Source organism: Triticum aestivum, chromosome 7D (genome assembly GCF_018294505.1).
Source record: "Triticum aestivum cultivar Chinese Spring chromosome 7D, IWGSC CS RefSeq v2.1, whole genome shotgun sequence".
NCBI lineage: Eukaryota > Viridiplantae > Streptophyta > Magnoliopsida > Poales > Poaceae > Triticum > Triticum aestivum.
Window position 1 is genome coordinate 616991387 of NC_057814.1, and position 16292 is coordinate 617007678.

The 16292-nt window shown below is 43.8% G+C and overlaps 2 protein-coding genes and 1 non-coding gene across 4 annotated transcripts; 1 reads left to right on the forward strand and 2 right to left on the reverse strand.

Annotated features, from left to right (window-relative positions):
* The first annotated feature begins 6210 nt into the window (after nucleotides 1-6210).
* LOC123169966 (germin-like protein 5-1) lies at nucleotides 6211-7227 on the forward strand. Its single transcript, XM_044587818.1, has 2 exons — nucleotides 6211-6501; nucleotides 6645-7227. The coding sequence occupies exons 1-2, from the start codon at nucleotides 6381-6383 to the stop codon at nucleotides 7175-7177; spliced, it is 654 nt and encodes a 217-aa protein (XP_044443753.1). The 5' UTR covers nucleotides 6211-6380; the 3' UTR covers nucleotides 7178-7227.
* A 1767-nt stretch (nucleotides 7228-8994) lies between these two features.
* On the reverse strand, nucleotides 8995-9075 carry TRNAL-AAG (transfer RNA leucine (anticodon AAG)). Its single transcript has one exon. It is a non-coding gene; the product is annotated as a tRNA-Leu (tRNA).
* A 763-nt stretch (nucleotides 9076-9838) lies between these two features.
* Nucleotides 9839-16000, reverse strand: LOC123168302 (probable E3 ubiquitin ligase SUD1). Of its 2 annotated transcripts, none has more exons than XM_044586173.1 (9): nucleotides 15669-16000; nucleotides 14285-14965; nucleotides 13019-13786; nucleotides 12702-12913; nucleotides 12226-12600; nucleotides 11375-11526; nucleotides 11096-11259; nucleotides 10828-10974; nucleotides 9839-10659 (listed from the first exon to the last, which is right to left on the reverse strand). In XM_044586173.1, exons 1-9 carry the CDS (start codon nucleotides 15933-15935, stop codon nucleotides 10141-10143), a joined length of 3285 nt encoding a protein of 1094 aa, XP_044442108.1. In that variant the 5' UTR covers nucleotides 15936-16000; the 3' UTR covers nucleotides 9839-10140. The 2 variants fall into 2 exon arrangements, with proteins under 2 accessions (XP_044442108.1, XP_044442107.1); XM_044586172.1 differs by having other exon boundaries at nucleotides 11375-11532; nucleotides 15669-15999.
* Nucleotides 16001-16292: the final 292 nt, after the last annotated feature.

The window sequence follows — 16292 nt, forward strand, 5'->3', positions numbered from 1 at the left end:
TCTCCTAGTGATTCAAGCGCTAGTTTGATCAATACCATTTAGCATGCTTGCTTATCAGTTTGATTGACCTCTATTTCTTGTAAAGTGGTTGTGGCAGCAACCCGGGAATAATTACTGTGGATACTACATTTGCGAGTCCATCCGCTACCATACCTGTGAGCGGGGCTACACTGAAGAACAATATGAAGTGCGTAAGCAATAATATTCACAATTTTATTTTATTACCATCATTTGTGTTGAGTTTCATTTATTCATATATATATGTATTGACCCCCTTCTTCAAATTAGATTTTTCGGAAGCGGGATGAACTCCTAGCACCAGCTCGTATGCGAGGAATTCAAGAGGAATTGGCGGCATTCTTCCTTGACCACGTGATCGCTGAAAACGGAGAATACTATGTGGACCCTGTGTTCCTACAATATAATTAGGAGATTGTATTGTAAGAGATAATTATTGTATATATGTAGCCGGTAGTGTCGGATAGATATACGAGAACTTGTTGTTCGACCAATATCTCGGAGAAGGAGAGGTGGTCGATATCACTTCTCTCTGTATGCATATATATATATGTTCATGACGATCTTCTGTTTCCTTCATTTGATTACTAGCTAGCGTGTCTACTCCTCTCCATACGTATATAGTACGTAGCGTCGACAAAGCACGGAGATAAGAGAGGACACTTATCTCTATTAATTAGCTAGCTAACACAATATATGAAACACCTAAATTAACCCCCCAAAATCCCTAAACCACCCCCTTTCAAAAAAAAACAAAAATCTCAACTCCTGCCAGGTGCTGACGCGTGGATGCCTATTGGTCCCGGTTGGTGGCGCCAACCGGGACCAAAGGCCCTCCTGCCAGAGCTCCCCGCACCGGCCACGTGGACGGCCTTTAGTCCCGGTTCGTGTAATAACCGGGACTAAAGGGTTAGGGCATTAGTAACGACCCTTTAGTCCCGGTTCCAGAACCGGGACTAAAGGCCCTTATAAACCGGGGTAAAAGCCCCTTTTCCTACCAGTGAAGCTACGTGCGCGCAGAACCGTGTAGTGGCCCGCCCTGTCCAAAAGAGAAACTGGAAACTACGCATCCCCAGTCCACTTCGTCAGGCGTCAGAAGCCTCACTGAATGTGCACGAGAGACCTGTCATTAGCCTGCCCTGTTCGAAGCCTGAATGATCCGCATTTAGCCACGCCAGGGCACAGCTGCACTGTGCACAAACTAGTTTACTTTCTTCTCCTAGTTGCACTTCAAGGCATCATCCCAAAATTCTCAATTCCAATTTTCCTATACGCTCCTTCAAAAAAGAAAAATCCTATAGGCTATAGTTATCTGAAATTCACAGTACCAATTTGGTAGCATGAATTGGTCAATCGATTATTGCTTGTGAAGTTTTCAAATTGTAATTTATGTATTAAATAACTCGCCATGGGTAAGGCCAGTCAGCGAAGAATTGATTTGGTTTCAAAAGAAAATGAGATGGTTCAGCTTTGCGATGGTTTTCAAAATAACCGGGCCTCGTAGTATTGAAGTTGTATAGTTCAGTTTTTGTGTGTGTGTGTGTGTGTTCTCCTTTAGACTGACCTACCCAACTATTTCTTTATAGCTTGGCCAATGAGTAGGATGTATGTGCATGTATTCGTAGGGTTGAGATCTTATATATGTGTATGTTGAGCATTGGTGTTTCTACTGTGGGTTTCGAAAGAAAAGAAAAAACACACTAGTACCACATAAGATTGTGTGGGCTACCATTAAGCATCAGAGGCCCATTGAGTACTAATGCTAATAAAAGGCTTTGGGCTTCATTTTGACTATTAGAATTAAAATAAATGAGGCCCACGTGCTGGAACCTAGGCCCACCTCACGTCTCTCCCTTAATTACCATCTCGCTTCTTCTCAAAAAAATATTACCATCTTGCTTTGACGGGAGTTCCTATTCGCGTTGTTAGCGCTGCGGAACCCAACCAACACCCACTGCAACGCTCAGTGGCCGGCCCATTTTTACCATTTTTCTCCCTTTAAATCCCCAAAAAAGGTGTGCAGACCATGATTTGAACCGTAATGGTCCAGTTTAAAGAACGATGACTGACCAAGTCGTCCATCACACCAGACATACTACTATCATTTTTTTTTTCATTCTTAAGATGCAACCCACAAAAAATGCAGTTGTTTTCCCTTTTTTTTATTCATGATGGTTCACCGGTTCAACCGTTGACTTTTGAATAAATACGAAAAAAATCTAAACAATTCATAAAATTGGAAAAAAGATTATGAATTCAAAAAAATTCATGGATTTTAAAAAATAGTTCACAAACTTAAAAAATCACAAATTTGAAGAAAAGATAATTGATTTTGAAAAAAGTTCATTGTTTTTGGGAAAAAATCATAAATTTTGAAAAAATAAATCTCAAACTTTAAAAATGTTTATAAATTTTGTAAAAAAAGTCAATCGAATTTGAAAAAAATCTAAACAATTTCATTGAATTAGAAAAAGTTCCTCGATTTTTAAAAAATTTAAAAATTTGGAGAAAGTTCACTGATTTTGAAAAACATGTTCATGAATTTCAGTAAAAGTTCATGGATTGGGGGAAAAAGGTTCATCGGTTTTGAAAAAAAAACATGAATTTGAAAAGAATCCACACATTTAAGAAAAAAGGAGGAAGAAAGAAAAAAAGAAAAACCAAATAAGTCCTCCGGAGGAAAAACCACGAACTGAAGAAAAGGATAAAAGAAATAAAAAAGCACGTATTTCACAACGGGTGGGATCGCCTAGTGGTTTGTGCGCTTTCCTTCGAATGTAGAGGTTGCGAGTTGAAAAGCAAAGTTCATATCAATGAAATCCATGCTCTTGCATTCCTTGACTCATTTTCTCTCGGGTCTCATGCAAAAAGAGAAAATTAAATGACTGCAAGCTAGCTCCTAGATTCTTCATCTCCTCTTCTGTTCTCCTCCAAAGGCTTCATCATCTCCCTATAAGTGGACAATAAACTTTATGGCTGCTCCAAACACCTATGTGTTGAGTGATTTTTATTCTTCCATCCAATTGTTTCTTCAAGGCCCGATTCTCCATATTTCTATTTTTTTAGGGAAACAGCAGGACTCTGCTGCATATTTTTATTGATTTTTTAAAATAGAGTACAAAGAATTATGTCCAGATTTTTTTTTAAAGGAACTATACATCAAACAAACAAACAAAACTAGGAAAATAAAGGAGACAACAAATACAACAGCACAATTACAAGTTATCTAAAGGATTTGATCCATGTTTCAAATCCACATTATTCCTTCCTCTTGACTCTGTAGGTGATCCATTTGAGTTTTTCTTTTAGATTCTTTCTGCACCTGTATATGCTTGGCGGTATATGTTGGAAAATGTAATCATTCCTAGTTGTCCAGATTGCCCAATAGGTTAGGATGATAATCTCCATCGCATATGGCACGCTCAAGAGTTGCTTGAGGTTGCAAATTTCTTCCTGAATGCCTGTATGTGCTGGTAGCCAGTTGGTGCAAATGTAGTTCCAACACAATTGTGCAAATCGACAATGAAAGAAAAGGTGATCCCTCATCTCAACGGCTTTTAGGTTGCACATGACACAAGAGTAATCCTGCAAAAAGAAACGTTTCTCTGCAAAAGGGCCCTGGTGTTAACCCAATCATTGATTAATAGCCAAAAGAATATCTTGTGCTTAAGTTGGCAACAAGTTTTCCATAGCCACTTGACGGCTGGTATGGCCTCTTGGGCAATGGTCAAAGTGGTATAATCTATGGATACCTTGTATGTTACCTATCCAGGTGCGAATTTCCATATGCCATGATCCTCATTAAGATTCATGTCTTATAGGCATTGCTCTAGCTGTAAATATTCTTCATAGGCCTCCTCAGAGATTGGTAGGTGGAAGTGATCTAAAACATCCTCAGTATGGAATATCTCATAAATAGAGATCTACTGTTGTTTGGAGAATGAATGTAAATGTGGCCATAACTAAGATGACTTAGGTTTTTCATCCCACACATCTTGCCATAATCCAAGTGTTTTGCCATCTTGAGGAATGCAAGTAACATGGGACCTGTATGTGTTTAATAACTTTAGACAATCCCTCCACCAGAAAGAACATTGGGATATGTCAGATGATGGTACCCCTTGTTGATAATAAACTTCCCAAATAAGATGTACCTAGGGAATATCAGAGTGATTAAGGAACTTGTGCATCATCTTCATTAGCAAGCAGGTGTTCTGAGTGTGTAAATTAAGAATTCCAAGTCCTCCTTTATCCTTTGGCCTGCAGATCATGTCCCAAGCAGCAAGAGGTGGGTTCTTTTTTTCCAAATCTTTGCCTCTCCAAAAAAGATGCCTTCTGTATTTATCAATTTGCTCAATGATGCCTTTATAAAGAAAGGAGACAACTCATGAGAAAGGTGGGCAAGGATGAGAGAATTGCATTAACCATGAGCAGCCTGCCATCATAGCTTAAATATTGAGAGCAAATGGCCAGCCTTTTTGTATTCTCTCAATAATGTACATGAAGAATTCCATTTTTGGGTTAGTCAAGCCCAGTGCTGTGCCTAACTAGATGAAAGGGAATGTTCCAATAGCACATCCCAACAGAGTAGGCAGATGTTGCACTGCTTCTGCAGAGACAATGATTGGGAGCAAGCTGGATTTGTGATAATTAACCTTTAGGCTAGAGGCCTTTGAAAATAGGTGGACTAGGCTCTGCAGTTGTTGAAGTTTTGTTGGGCAAGCAGACATAAAATCAAGGTGTCATCTGCATATTGCAGTATGGGAAAGTCAGGACAAGAGGTGGAGCTGAATGGAGGTGTAATGACCCCTCTGTTCTTTGCATCATTTAGAATAGATTGCAAGAAGTCGGCTGCTAGAACAAACAGTAAAGGTGATAGTGGGTCTCCCTGTTTGACACCCCTTCTACATTTAAACTGTGACCCAGGGATGCCATTCAAAAGAACATATAAGGTGGCTGTCTCCAGAATCTGCTTAATCCAAGAACACCATTTCATTCCAAAGCCCTTTTGCTTAAGGATTGCTAAGATCATGCCATGTTCTATCTTATCAAAAGCCTTTTCAAAGTCTAGTTTAAGAACCACAGTTGGTTGTTTACTTTTGTGACATTGGAACATGTACTCATAAGCCCATCCTATGTAGTCTTGTATGGTTCTAGTTTTTTGAAACCCATATTGATTGACATGAACTAGTTCCAATATAACTGACTGAAGTCTGTTAGCAAGGAGCTTGGTAATAAGCTTGATCGTGTAGCTTAAAAGGGAAATAGGTCTGTAATCATTGACAGTATTTGCGCCTGCCTTTTCAGGGATAAGAGTGATGAAGGAGTTGTTGATACTCTGCAAACAAAGGTCTCCTTTTTGAAATTGCTCACATAGGTCATAGAAGTCCTATTGTATAATATGCCAACATTTTCTGATGAAATCAGTATTAAACCCATCAGGCCCAGGTGGCTTGTTTGTTGGTAGATCCTTGATCACACCATCAATTTCTTCTTTGGTAAATGGAACCTCAAGAAAGGAGAGATCCTGATGAGTGGGAAGTAGGTGAGCAGGTATGTCAAAGTTTTTCAGATTGGCTAAGCATTTCCTTAAAAGCTTCATGCAAGAGCTTTGCTTTCCCATCATGGTCAGGAACTTCCACACCATCTTGGGGTTAACAGTTGTATGCACGAGGCCTAAATTATGATTTTGCACCAGCCCCCAAGTCTTTTGTTGCGTGGTTTTGCTTCCACCAACCCTCCAATTCACCTACTACACTCACCCGTAAAAAAAGAAAATAAAAAATCACCTACTACATTAGCGCAATATGTTAATTCAAACCTTGATGCTCACAATGCACACATTTCAACCATGCTGAGGCCCATCAAAGCTGGTGAGACGTCGTCTTAGCCTTTGCTGAGCAAAACGTGCCTGCCAACTTAGATTAAACTCGGCTTGCAACCGTGGAATGGAAGCTAACTAATGGCTTTGATTCAATCCTTCTCCACGCTCCTGTATGAATCCACTCCTATAAATTCAAGGCAAGCACGCCAAAAATTCGCAACGAAATGATAGATAATGACGCGCCCGCACACACTTCCGAAATATAACGAATTGTTTTTGAAAAACTTGCGTTGATTTCCAAATGGAGTCCCCGCACAAGGCCTAAAGCTGGTTAGTTTTCTCCCTGCATGATTAGAGAAAGCTTCTAGACAGGACTACAGGAGCCTTCGTTGACCTTTAGCAAACCTGCGTTCGTTTTCACCGGAATTCCACGTTGTTCGTTCACACCACGGCTCCTCATTCATGGAAGTTCACTAGTGCTATATATCTAACTTGCAGTCGTTTCTCGTTGCACATGTGCTGATCGAGAAGATCTGCCATGGCTGCTGCGGCGTTGCTCCTCGTGGCCGCGCTCGTCGCCCTCGGCTCCGGCCATGGCGGCGAGGCCTTCGACCCCAACCCTCTCCAGGACTTCTGCGTCGCCGACGCCACGTCCAAAGGTAAGAAACACTGGCCGTGCTTATCCTTCTGGTTTCTGCTCCCTCCGTTCTAATTCACACGGTGCCACACTTTTCGATATTCAACTTTGACTAATAAGCCTCCTCCCAACATCTATCACACAAAATATGTATGTACTATGCAGTGCGCGTGAATGGGTTATCGTGCAAGGACCCGGCCGCCGTGGTGTCCGACGACTTCTTCTTCGCCGGCGCAGACAAGCTGCGCGACGAGGTGAGCGAGCGCTACGGGTTCTCGGCGCTGACCGTGCAGATCCCGGGCCTTAACACGCAGGGCCAGCGGTACGCCCGCGTCGACCTTGCACCGGGGGCCATCTTCCCGCCGCACTACCACCCCAGGGCGGCCGAGACGGCCCTGGTGCTGGAAGGCTCCGTCTACTTTGGGTTTGTCTCCTCCTACCCGGACAACAAGCTCTTCTCCAAGGTGCTCCACAAGGGCGACGTGTTCGCCGTGCCGCAGGGTCTCATGCACTTCCTCTACAACAATGGCACCGCCCCCGCCACGCTCTACGCCAGCCTCAGCAGCCAGAACCCCGGGCTGGTGCTCCTCGCCGACGCGCTCTTCGCCGGGGCACTCCCGGACGATCTCCTAGCCAAGACGCTCCTCACGGATAAGCACACCGTGGACAACATCCGGGCAAACTTTCGGCCGTCTTGAATGCTTGTTCCAATCTCTAGTAATTTATCATATTTGCTCGGGCTTAGTAATCTCCGTGTGTTTATTTGTGATAAATATTTGCAATGGAATTCGGGACGAAAATACTGCGAGTGATATTCCATCACGCATACGACCTTTTCGGGTGCAAGAGCATCATAACCGGGACTAATGAGACGAACGTAAGTATCATAACAGTATCATGAAGTGAAACTTGAGGGGGGAAAAGATGATGTGGCGTTGGAATTGAGGGTGTTAGAGAATTTTTCTGATATCATACCCACAAATGAAAGACAAATTATAAATTGAGTGACATGTCATTCGCAAAAAAGAATTAAGTGAAATATGATACTAGTGCATGATATTATGCAATGCAAATGTAGTAAGTTCTAGCACATGGTACTATGCATTGTGAGTGGCCTAAGGCCTTAAGATTTGCACACCCATATTTGGATAAAACTATTTTTTTTCGGGTGGATAAAACTAATCTTAACATTTGTTTAGACTCTAAATGAAGCAATACCTCCCAAGCGGTGTACAAGTGTGGGCTTTTGAGGAGGAGCAAGCGAAGGAGGAGGCTTCCCTGATCGCCAAGGAGGAGGATCCCTGTTATTATGGAGACGTTTCGATCACTGCCCTCAACCGTCAAGCCAAAATAGTGGCGTTGACTGGGACGTGGGCGTCTGTTTGGTCACTCTTGATATTTTTTTTGGCACGCCCAGCTTGCCATGCCCGCACTCCCTCCATATGATTCAACGCCAAATTGTTGGTGAAACCAAGGCAGGCAATTTGGTCACCAACTTTTTGGTCGGCCCATGATTTGACGGGGCGAACGTGGGCAGCAACCAAAGAACCCCTATGCGTCGCCAGCGGCGCACGAGGATCCTTCCCCTCGATGAGTACCCGGATTGGAATCCCAAAACACACTCCATTGTGTGGGATATCTGGCATGTGCCGATCCTGTATGAGACGGAAGAGAGACCTCGCTGACCCAGCTCATATCGGCGCCCACATGTTGCTGATTGGACGACGACGACGGGGACCGTGATGCGATGCCATCTCTACGAGGTCACCGTCTGGTACCTCGCCTAGTTTTTAGTTAGTATTAGTTTATACATACTATTTATGTTCAACTTGTTTAATTTCATCCTTTGGTTGTAAATACATGATACTTTGTTTGAACTTTGTCTGTTTCGCTTCAATTTCATCCGTGCTTTTGAGCGGTCGTTTGAAATGAGCTGGACATTTGGTTGGATGGTTGACGCCTCGCCCGCTTTCCACGGACATGTTTTGACATGCCCGCAGACATTTGGTGATCCGCGTTGCCCTTATTTAGCAGGAGCAATAGGGTCGGCCTGTTCCTTACATTCTTCTAGTCCAATTCTTGATACCCCCGGATCAACTCCTCCCCCACCAGGACTAGGACTGTATATAGATGATGAAATAAAAACGAGAAGTGTCCATATTCCTGAACTTCCCAGCAAGATTTTGACCCATCTCTGGTTTCCACGGGGCTGTATGTAACTAAAACTGATAGAAACTGGAGTGCTTCTCATCGCCCAATGAACCGACCGATCCATGGAGGAAACCCAGCTTCTCATCGATTCCATACAACAATACAGAGAGAGCATGACATCACTTTATTTTGTTGAATTCCTAAATCAGCAGTGAAAAAAGAAAAAGGGAAGGACCCTGAACATCTGAATCCACATCAACTGCATTATAGAGGCCCCCAACTACATCTGAAATCATAAAAGGAAAAAGAAAAAGAAATTGACCAGACTACATCTGAAATCATAAAAGGGAAAAAAAAAAGAAATTGACCAGAGTGGGATTTGAACCCACGCCCTTTCGGACCAGAGCCTTAATCTGGCGCCTTAGACCAACTCGGCCATCTGATCTCTGTTGTGCTATTTTCTCGAGCGCCCCCTTAGTGAGATTGTGTGCCAACTGCCAAACCGCCCAAACCATTCAAGTATCTCTTGGATACTCAGATCGTGAGCTTGGCACAGACCGGAGATATTTGCAAAATCAGATCTAACTTCCCAACGGCCTGGATAGAGTACGTATCTGCTTGCCAATAGGAGTGTGGTGCCTGGTTGAGCTGAGCAGCAGAAGCAAGCTTGAGAGCTAAAAGCGGAGCTCTGGCTTCTGCGTCAAGATGAGAATCAACGGCATGCAGTGATCATAACATTTGTTCTGTGATATTCTTTCTCATTTGCATATGTATAAACCTGTTGGCTGTAGATCAGTTCTGATGGTGCTCCCAGGAAGGAGCGCTTGTCAAAGTGTTGGCAGATGCATTTGGTCCTTGTACAAGTGGATGCGCCGCAAAATATAGTACTCCCTCCGATCCATAATAAGTTGTTTTAGTTTGAACCCAAAACCACGAGCTTCCCATTTCTTTCAAAGGGCCTGTCATTCTTAGCCTTCCATAAACACCTAGACAAGTCATTAAGTTGCACATAGAAAAATATACATGCATAGTTTCTCTAATTCTTTCATTGTCACTGAACTGATAATAATACACCATGCCTGTGGTTGATGGCTATGAAGATAACACCTCGACCCTAACAACTGAGCAGACAAACAGCTAGCAAGTGCAAACCTCCGTGCTACTTTCACAAGCTGACCATTCCGTGAGATGAAAACCAGAACGAGTAGTAGGTCCAACGTGAAACATCAGCCATTACACCAGTGCCAAATCAGATTTATCCTTACACATTACATCAGAACACATCAGATTATGTCTGATTAGGTCTTCCATCAATATATACATTCAGCAACGACTACCACAGGAACCAAAAAAAGGCAGTTGACCATCAGCTTTCGGCGCGCAAATCCTTCTATCTAGCTTATTCCCCTCGCTACTATGTGTGTTGTACAACAATGCTTTGTTTGCCTACTACCCTAACACTACTACAGGGCAACTCATTCACTCTACAATGCCGGTCACACGCTCCTGCTTAACCGACAACCACCCCCGCGTCTTCATGACGGTTGTTGCCCCTGAACCTCAGCCCGACGTCGTCATTGTCCTGATGATCTATAGGGATCAGCGCAAGGTCGTCTTCTAATGAACCTGGAGTCTCATCGGGCTCGTTCGACCGGCGGGAGTCCTCGCCAAAGTTGTGCAGCCTCCGGCCAATGAGATAGCGGTCATCCCTGATGGAGTTGTGGAGGTTGGTGAACCAAACGTGGAATCTCTTGCCGCAGAAGAAGAGCGTGCTGAATATCAGGCACCCGAGCCAGGCAAAACGGTAGACTGCCGAGTTCACAATCAGTGGGTAGCCCAGCACCGGGAACACGCCCCTTGCGAGAACGTATGGGACACAGAGAGCAGTAAGGAGCTTCGTGATGATGGGGGTTATGATTTCGTGCAGGACCCATAGACCTTTCAAGCGGGAGAAGCCATCCTCTCTTACTCTCTCAAACTTCATCCTCCAGCTTTCATCAACCAAAGGTGCCATTTGATCCAGCATCACCTGCAAAGAGTACCCAAGAAAAACAATAAACAAAACAATTCGAATGTTCATGTAGGTGCCTACACCCATGGTTATAAATAAGTTTATCCGGTTAAATGGTTTAAAATTAACTGCAAAGTCATTGAGGTCTTAAGTAGAGCAGACATAATCAGAGATTTGCAATCTTACCAGTCTAGTCCAAATTTTCAAGAATATTAATCCAAGTGCCCAATCCTGATACAGCAGAAAAACTGGGCTCTCGTCAATAGGAACCCTCATGGGTACAATCACCAGCAGCTCAAAAAGGAGTCCAATCAGCACGGGGATAACGAAGATCTGGAAAGAAACATTATTCATGGTTAGACACTAGAGTACAGGCCTTGTCAATCATAGACCACGCATACGCTGACAAATGCAAAATGAGATACTTGGAACAAGCTCAGTCCAGATGAATTACCCATATTGACAGGAGAGCGGAACTCTTCAGGACAATAGAGCACCACTTGCAGATCTGTTGTACCAGGAAGCCCAGACGTCGTGATCTAATGTAGTCAACTGCATATCTGGTTCCAGCTGCTGCACTCCAGATAATATAGCAACCGATGCTAAAAGAGAACAGATCTGATCAAGAGACAAGAAAACCACAAGTTTAGTGAAGCATCACTACATTAACCTCGTAAATATGAAACTTATATAGCAGAGGAGGGAAGGTAAGCAGTACTCAAAAGCAAATTACCATTGCACTTGATGCCATGTGTGATTGGCAGGCGGGGAACAGCCTCAAAAACTAGACGGCCAAGTGAGATAGGAATAACAATCATTCCAGCATTGAATATGAGTAGCGTCATCCATGCCAGTATAAGCAAGAGTATGATGCGGAGTGCAAAACTGTACCTTCAAAAGGTAAAAGAATTATTAAGTGGACTTAACCAGTGATAAAATTTAGTGATAGCATAATATATACTAATACAAGAGAGAATTTCTTGCTCCCAGAGCACCATGGAGCCCAATTTAAAAAAAAGTGAGATTTTTAAGTTTCAAACAATCCTGAAAAAAAACATGGGCTTTCATAGGAAATAATATATGTGCTAGAAATACAGGTTTTTTTCTGTGTAGCTCACACCAAAACATATTTCATCATGAAAATTTACAGGAACGTGGTACGCATCTCTATGTACATTAAACTTCAAAATCTGTCGGGCTCCATGGAGCCCCAGGATCCAAAAGCAATTTCTGTGCTTATACTGATTACTTAACATATATGCTAGATTTCTCTAAAGGAGGAGGGAGGGGACTTCAAGAAAACACTTGTAAAATTTAAAGGCAGAGTTTATAGTCTTAAGAATTTGTTAGAAGAAAAATAATTCAATCACACTCCAAACTGTTTTACTTTTGATATAAGACATAATCTTCTTTTGTTCAGGTTAAAAATGATGTAAGAAAAGCAAGTATAATCTTCTTTTACCATACTCCAAACTGCTTTTCTTTTGATATATAGAAAGTATAATCTTCTTTCGTGCAGGTTCAAAAATGGTGTGCAGAAAATAAGTAGATATCCTTTTACAGCTATCTAGATATTATACTCACTCTGAATCTCCTTGATCATCCACATCAGATTCTTCAGCAACGTCATTGGCTTCATTTGCATTACCCCTACCATCATTATCTATGGCAGCATGCTGAATCATACGCTGCTCAAGCTGTGGGGCTACCATTTCCATCCCACCGTGTATTCTATCTCTTCTTTCTGCCCTGCCATTCCAGTTCTCTTGCCCAGCAGCATTTTCTTCAGGTTTTGGTAGTAAGAAATCTGTTAAGCCTAGTGCCCAGCCAATCACAGCGAACCAATGATGCAACAGAGCTTTAATAGTTGCCCGGGGCTTGAAATGCTCAATCGCAAATGGGATGCATATTTGGAACAGAAGCACATCAACTGGAATCTCGGTAAAAGGGTCAAAAATGCTGCAATAACACGTCAATGAACAGATGTAAGTGTAAGATAACCAAATGAGACAGAAAAGATAAAGGCTCAATGAAAACGATATCAGGATGATCGGACTCACGTAATGTCAAGAGGAAAAGTTTTAGGAGCTACTCGCATGGCCAGTTTGACAGGTAAGAAGACCAGCATCACAATCAAGCTTCCATACACAGCGACAGATAAAAGGACTCGTCGAGCATGTTTATGCACAGGATCATCGATCAGGTCCCTAAAAGGATTGTAATTTGGATCAGCAGGGTCCCTTAAGAAGTAAAGAACTCCATTCCGCAGTACCTACACACGAAGGCAAAACAAACATGAGAAACAAGATATACAAGCCCTTGTATGCAGTTCATGAACTAGCAGAAATATCACAAGGATTGGCAAGTTGAGCAATACCCCTCGAAGAAGGCTGACGAATATGCTTATTTGGAGCATATATACAATCCCAACAAGCCAATGGATTGAGGAGCTCGCCAAGGGTGACATCGTAAAGAATTCAACTCTTTGAGCAATTGTGGTACCCAACATCTTAAGAGTGCAGACATCAAGCCACCAACCACACATAAGGGGAAATACTCCGAGTTCTATCACCAAAAGGAAAGCAACTTTGACCATGGTCATGAGATGCTTCATTCCAGAAAAGAACTGCCTGCATAGAGATGGAATGGCCTCTAGAATTGCAGCGATGCCATAGAGTCTTCCAATAGTAAAACGTTCTCCACGGGCGTATCGAAGTAAAGCCAGTGATCCAATGTACAAAAACACAAGGCAAAAGATAAACATGTATCCAACAGCAAGAGTTGTCAGATCTGAAAGATAAGATGAGCCAATAGCTGTTCCTTTCACCAGACTGCTCTTCCCAGTGCCCTGCATTACAGCAAGACCAGTGGCATTTATCTTCAAGGACTGAGTAACCACCTCAATCACATGCCCAATAACACCTTCATTGTGACTGTCGGAAGAGAAATTCTTCATGGCATTAAAAGCACTATTCAATGTTTCATTAGCCAAAGAAATAGCAGATTCCGTAAATGGCATCACCCTAGCCAGCATAGGACTGGAGGCTGAAGAGAAAAACCATGATAGATAATACAGGACAATCCTTCCCAATGAGAATGGTACGAAGATCACAACAATGAGGAATATAGCATTGCTGGCCAAAACCTGAAGAGAAATATATGCATATAAAAATTAGAAAATAAGGGAGAAACAGACACTGGCAGCATGACAGCAATAAAGCTAACAATGTACCAGGTGATACATGACCGGAAAATCACAATTACACTTTTAAGGATCCTAAATGCTTCTGAATTTTAGAATAAACATATTTCTTTCATGCCAGGTATTAATATGGCATTTCTGGGAGTGCGATGAGACGCCAATGAGGACACCAAGATTGAATAGTGCTTTTAAAGCATCTAACAGTCTGGAAAAATGCAAGATAGATGTCACAGATAACAGTGCTGAGCATCATGTTAATGAGGACACCAAGATAAGGCATCTAACTGGCTAACTGTCCAACCAAAGATTGTTGAGAAAACACAGCCTAATACTTTGCATAGGATGAAAATATTAGTTGGAATATTGGTTCAGATACATGTAAACATACAAGGAAACCCATTTTGTCTAACTAAACGAAGAATAACAAGAAAAGATCCTTACCGTAATTGCATTCTCAACCAAGTGAAATACTGGCCCTTGCATACCAACAAGTTCATCAAAAGGAACATCCTCCGCACCATCCGCATCATCCAGACCATCTAACATCTGCTCAACTTGGGCCTCTAGTCTTTCCAATCGAGCAGCAACATTTTCTGCATTTCTCCTCAGAAGTTCCCCAGCACCAAGTCCTTGGGCTTCAGCCAGGTCATCGATATTTCCATCTGCACCTGGAACCCTGTTATTAGGACCAGCTAGCCTTCTGACAGCTCGGGCACCATGCCTTTCACGGCCTGCATCGTCCCTGTCAGCTTCATGTCCTCCAAGTTCCCGCAAGTGCCTTATATAGTCCCTTAAAGAGGTAGCTCCAAGAAATATAAGGACAATGATAGCTGAGAGAAGAAATCCATGTAGGCAATCACTAAGGATCAACTGAGCACTGATGTGACTCAAGAACAGCCTTTGTGCTTCACCAAGACTTCTCACAAATGTTAACCGCCATATCCAGTAGGTAATGAAGGGGATAATCATGAGCCAGACTGAAAGAACAAACGCAAGCCGGAGGACAAACTGAAACACGTGGCATGCTTTCATCCCAACGCCAAACACAAGCTCTTGGAAAGGAAGTCTGGTTGGAGCATTCTGAGCATAGACGGGCGAGAAAGAGAACGCGTGCTTACAGACCTGAAAATCACAGAAGCGTAGTTTGTTAAAACTGGAGTTGGGCATTACAAACAGGATGGTGGTATAACGCTATTCAGCCTTTTCGTCCAAGTTGAAGTTGAAAGCCATTATCATGCATGCCTTAAAGTACCGCAGCATATTCGCGCTAAAACTAACTTGCCCCGCAGGATTATGACGCAAGCAGTAACTAAAGGGATATCATCACCATGTCAGCAGAATAGCATGGCCATATAAATTACCAATCTCTTGACACCAGGTACAGAACCAAAGTAGCTCTGCCACTAAACGAGATCCTACTACCTGAGGGACACTTGCCAAAAAACATTCCATGGACATGGTTCTCAAAAAAGGCCAAATTAGCCGACGAAATGAGATCCAATTGCTTGAAGGAGAATTCACAAAAAACATTCCATGGACATGGCTCTGAAACCGTAGCTTCACGGAGAGCACCAAAATCATTCCTACGACGCACGAAATCGCCGCTGCATCACTTGCCCTATCCAGGTATGGCGCCTATTGACCAATTTTATCCCCGTCCCCAACCCTATGGCTAGGAGCAGATTTCCCGAATGAATCGGCACCGCGCGCACCGGCCCGGCGCCCCATGGATCGATTCCACGACCGCCCAATCGAATCCGTGGGTAAGGGAGCCAGCTACCTAGGCACGGGAGGAGGGGGTCGGGGGAGGGGAGGCCAAGCATACCTCGCACTGGCGGGAGTTGCTGTGGTCGAGCCACTGGAGGAGGCAGTCCTGGTGGACGAACTTGATGCTGCCGCTGCAGGCGCAGGGGTAGCGCAGCGGGTGCTCGTCGTCGCCGCGGTTGCGGCAGATCCGGCACACGTCCCCCTCCTCCTCGTCGTCCTCGTCGTCGTCCGCGGCCGCCGCCGCGGCGGAGAGCGGCCGCGCCTCCTCCTGCTCCTCCGGCTCGCCCGCGGCGGCTGCGGCGGCCGGGTCGACGATCTCCGCCATGGCTGCTGCGTGGGCGATCGAGGCGGATTGGGAGGGAGGGGAGGGGAAAGAAAGAGGCGAGGATTTTCCGCTCGCCTCCTCGCTAATAACGCGTCGGTCGGTGACGAGGCGGTCCTCCTCGAACGGGTCCGGGCTTGGGCTTGGGCCGGGCCAGGACGGCTGTGAGGGCTGAGGAATCGTCATCTATTTTTCTAACTAGGAGAATGTCAAGCGATCCCTACTTATTCCATGGCTCTCTTTAAGTTACCGAGGGGTTTGTGCCAACATTTAACATCAATTATTCGAAAACTTCGGTGGGACAGCAAGGCCGGGGAGAGGAAAACCGCATGGGTTGCTTGGGACGATATGATGATGCCA

Bases quoted from the DNA above. Each gene is read 5' to 3' on its own strand.
- LOC123169966 (XM_044587818.1), top strand. From the start codon at position 6,381: ATGGCTGCTGCGGCGTTGCTCCTCGTGGCCGCGCTCGTCGCCCTCGGC. The intron at 6,502-6,644 runs GTAAGAAACACT...TGTACTATGCAG, and splicing joins CGCCGACGCCACGTCCAAAG to TGCGCGTGAATGGGTTATCG.
- LOC123168302 (XM_044586172.1), bottom strand. From the start codon at position 15,935: ATGGCGGAGATCGTCGACCCGGCCGCCGCAGCCGCCGCGGGCGAGCCG. The intron at 13,787-14,284 runs GTAAGGATCTTT...ATTTCTCTTCAG, and splicing joins TGGTTGAGAATGCAATTACG to GTTTTGGCCAGCAATGCTAT. The intron at 10,975-11,095 runs GTAATTCATCTG...GTTTCTTTCCAG, and splicing joins CCGCTCTCCTGTCAATATGG to ATCTTCGTTATCCCCGTGCT.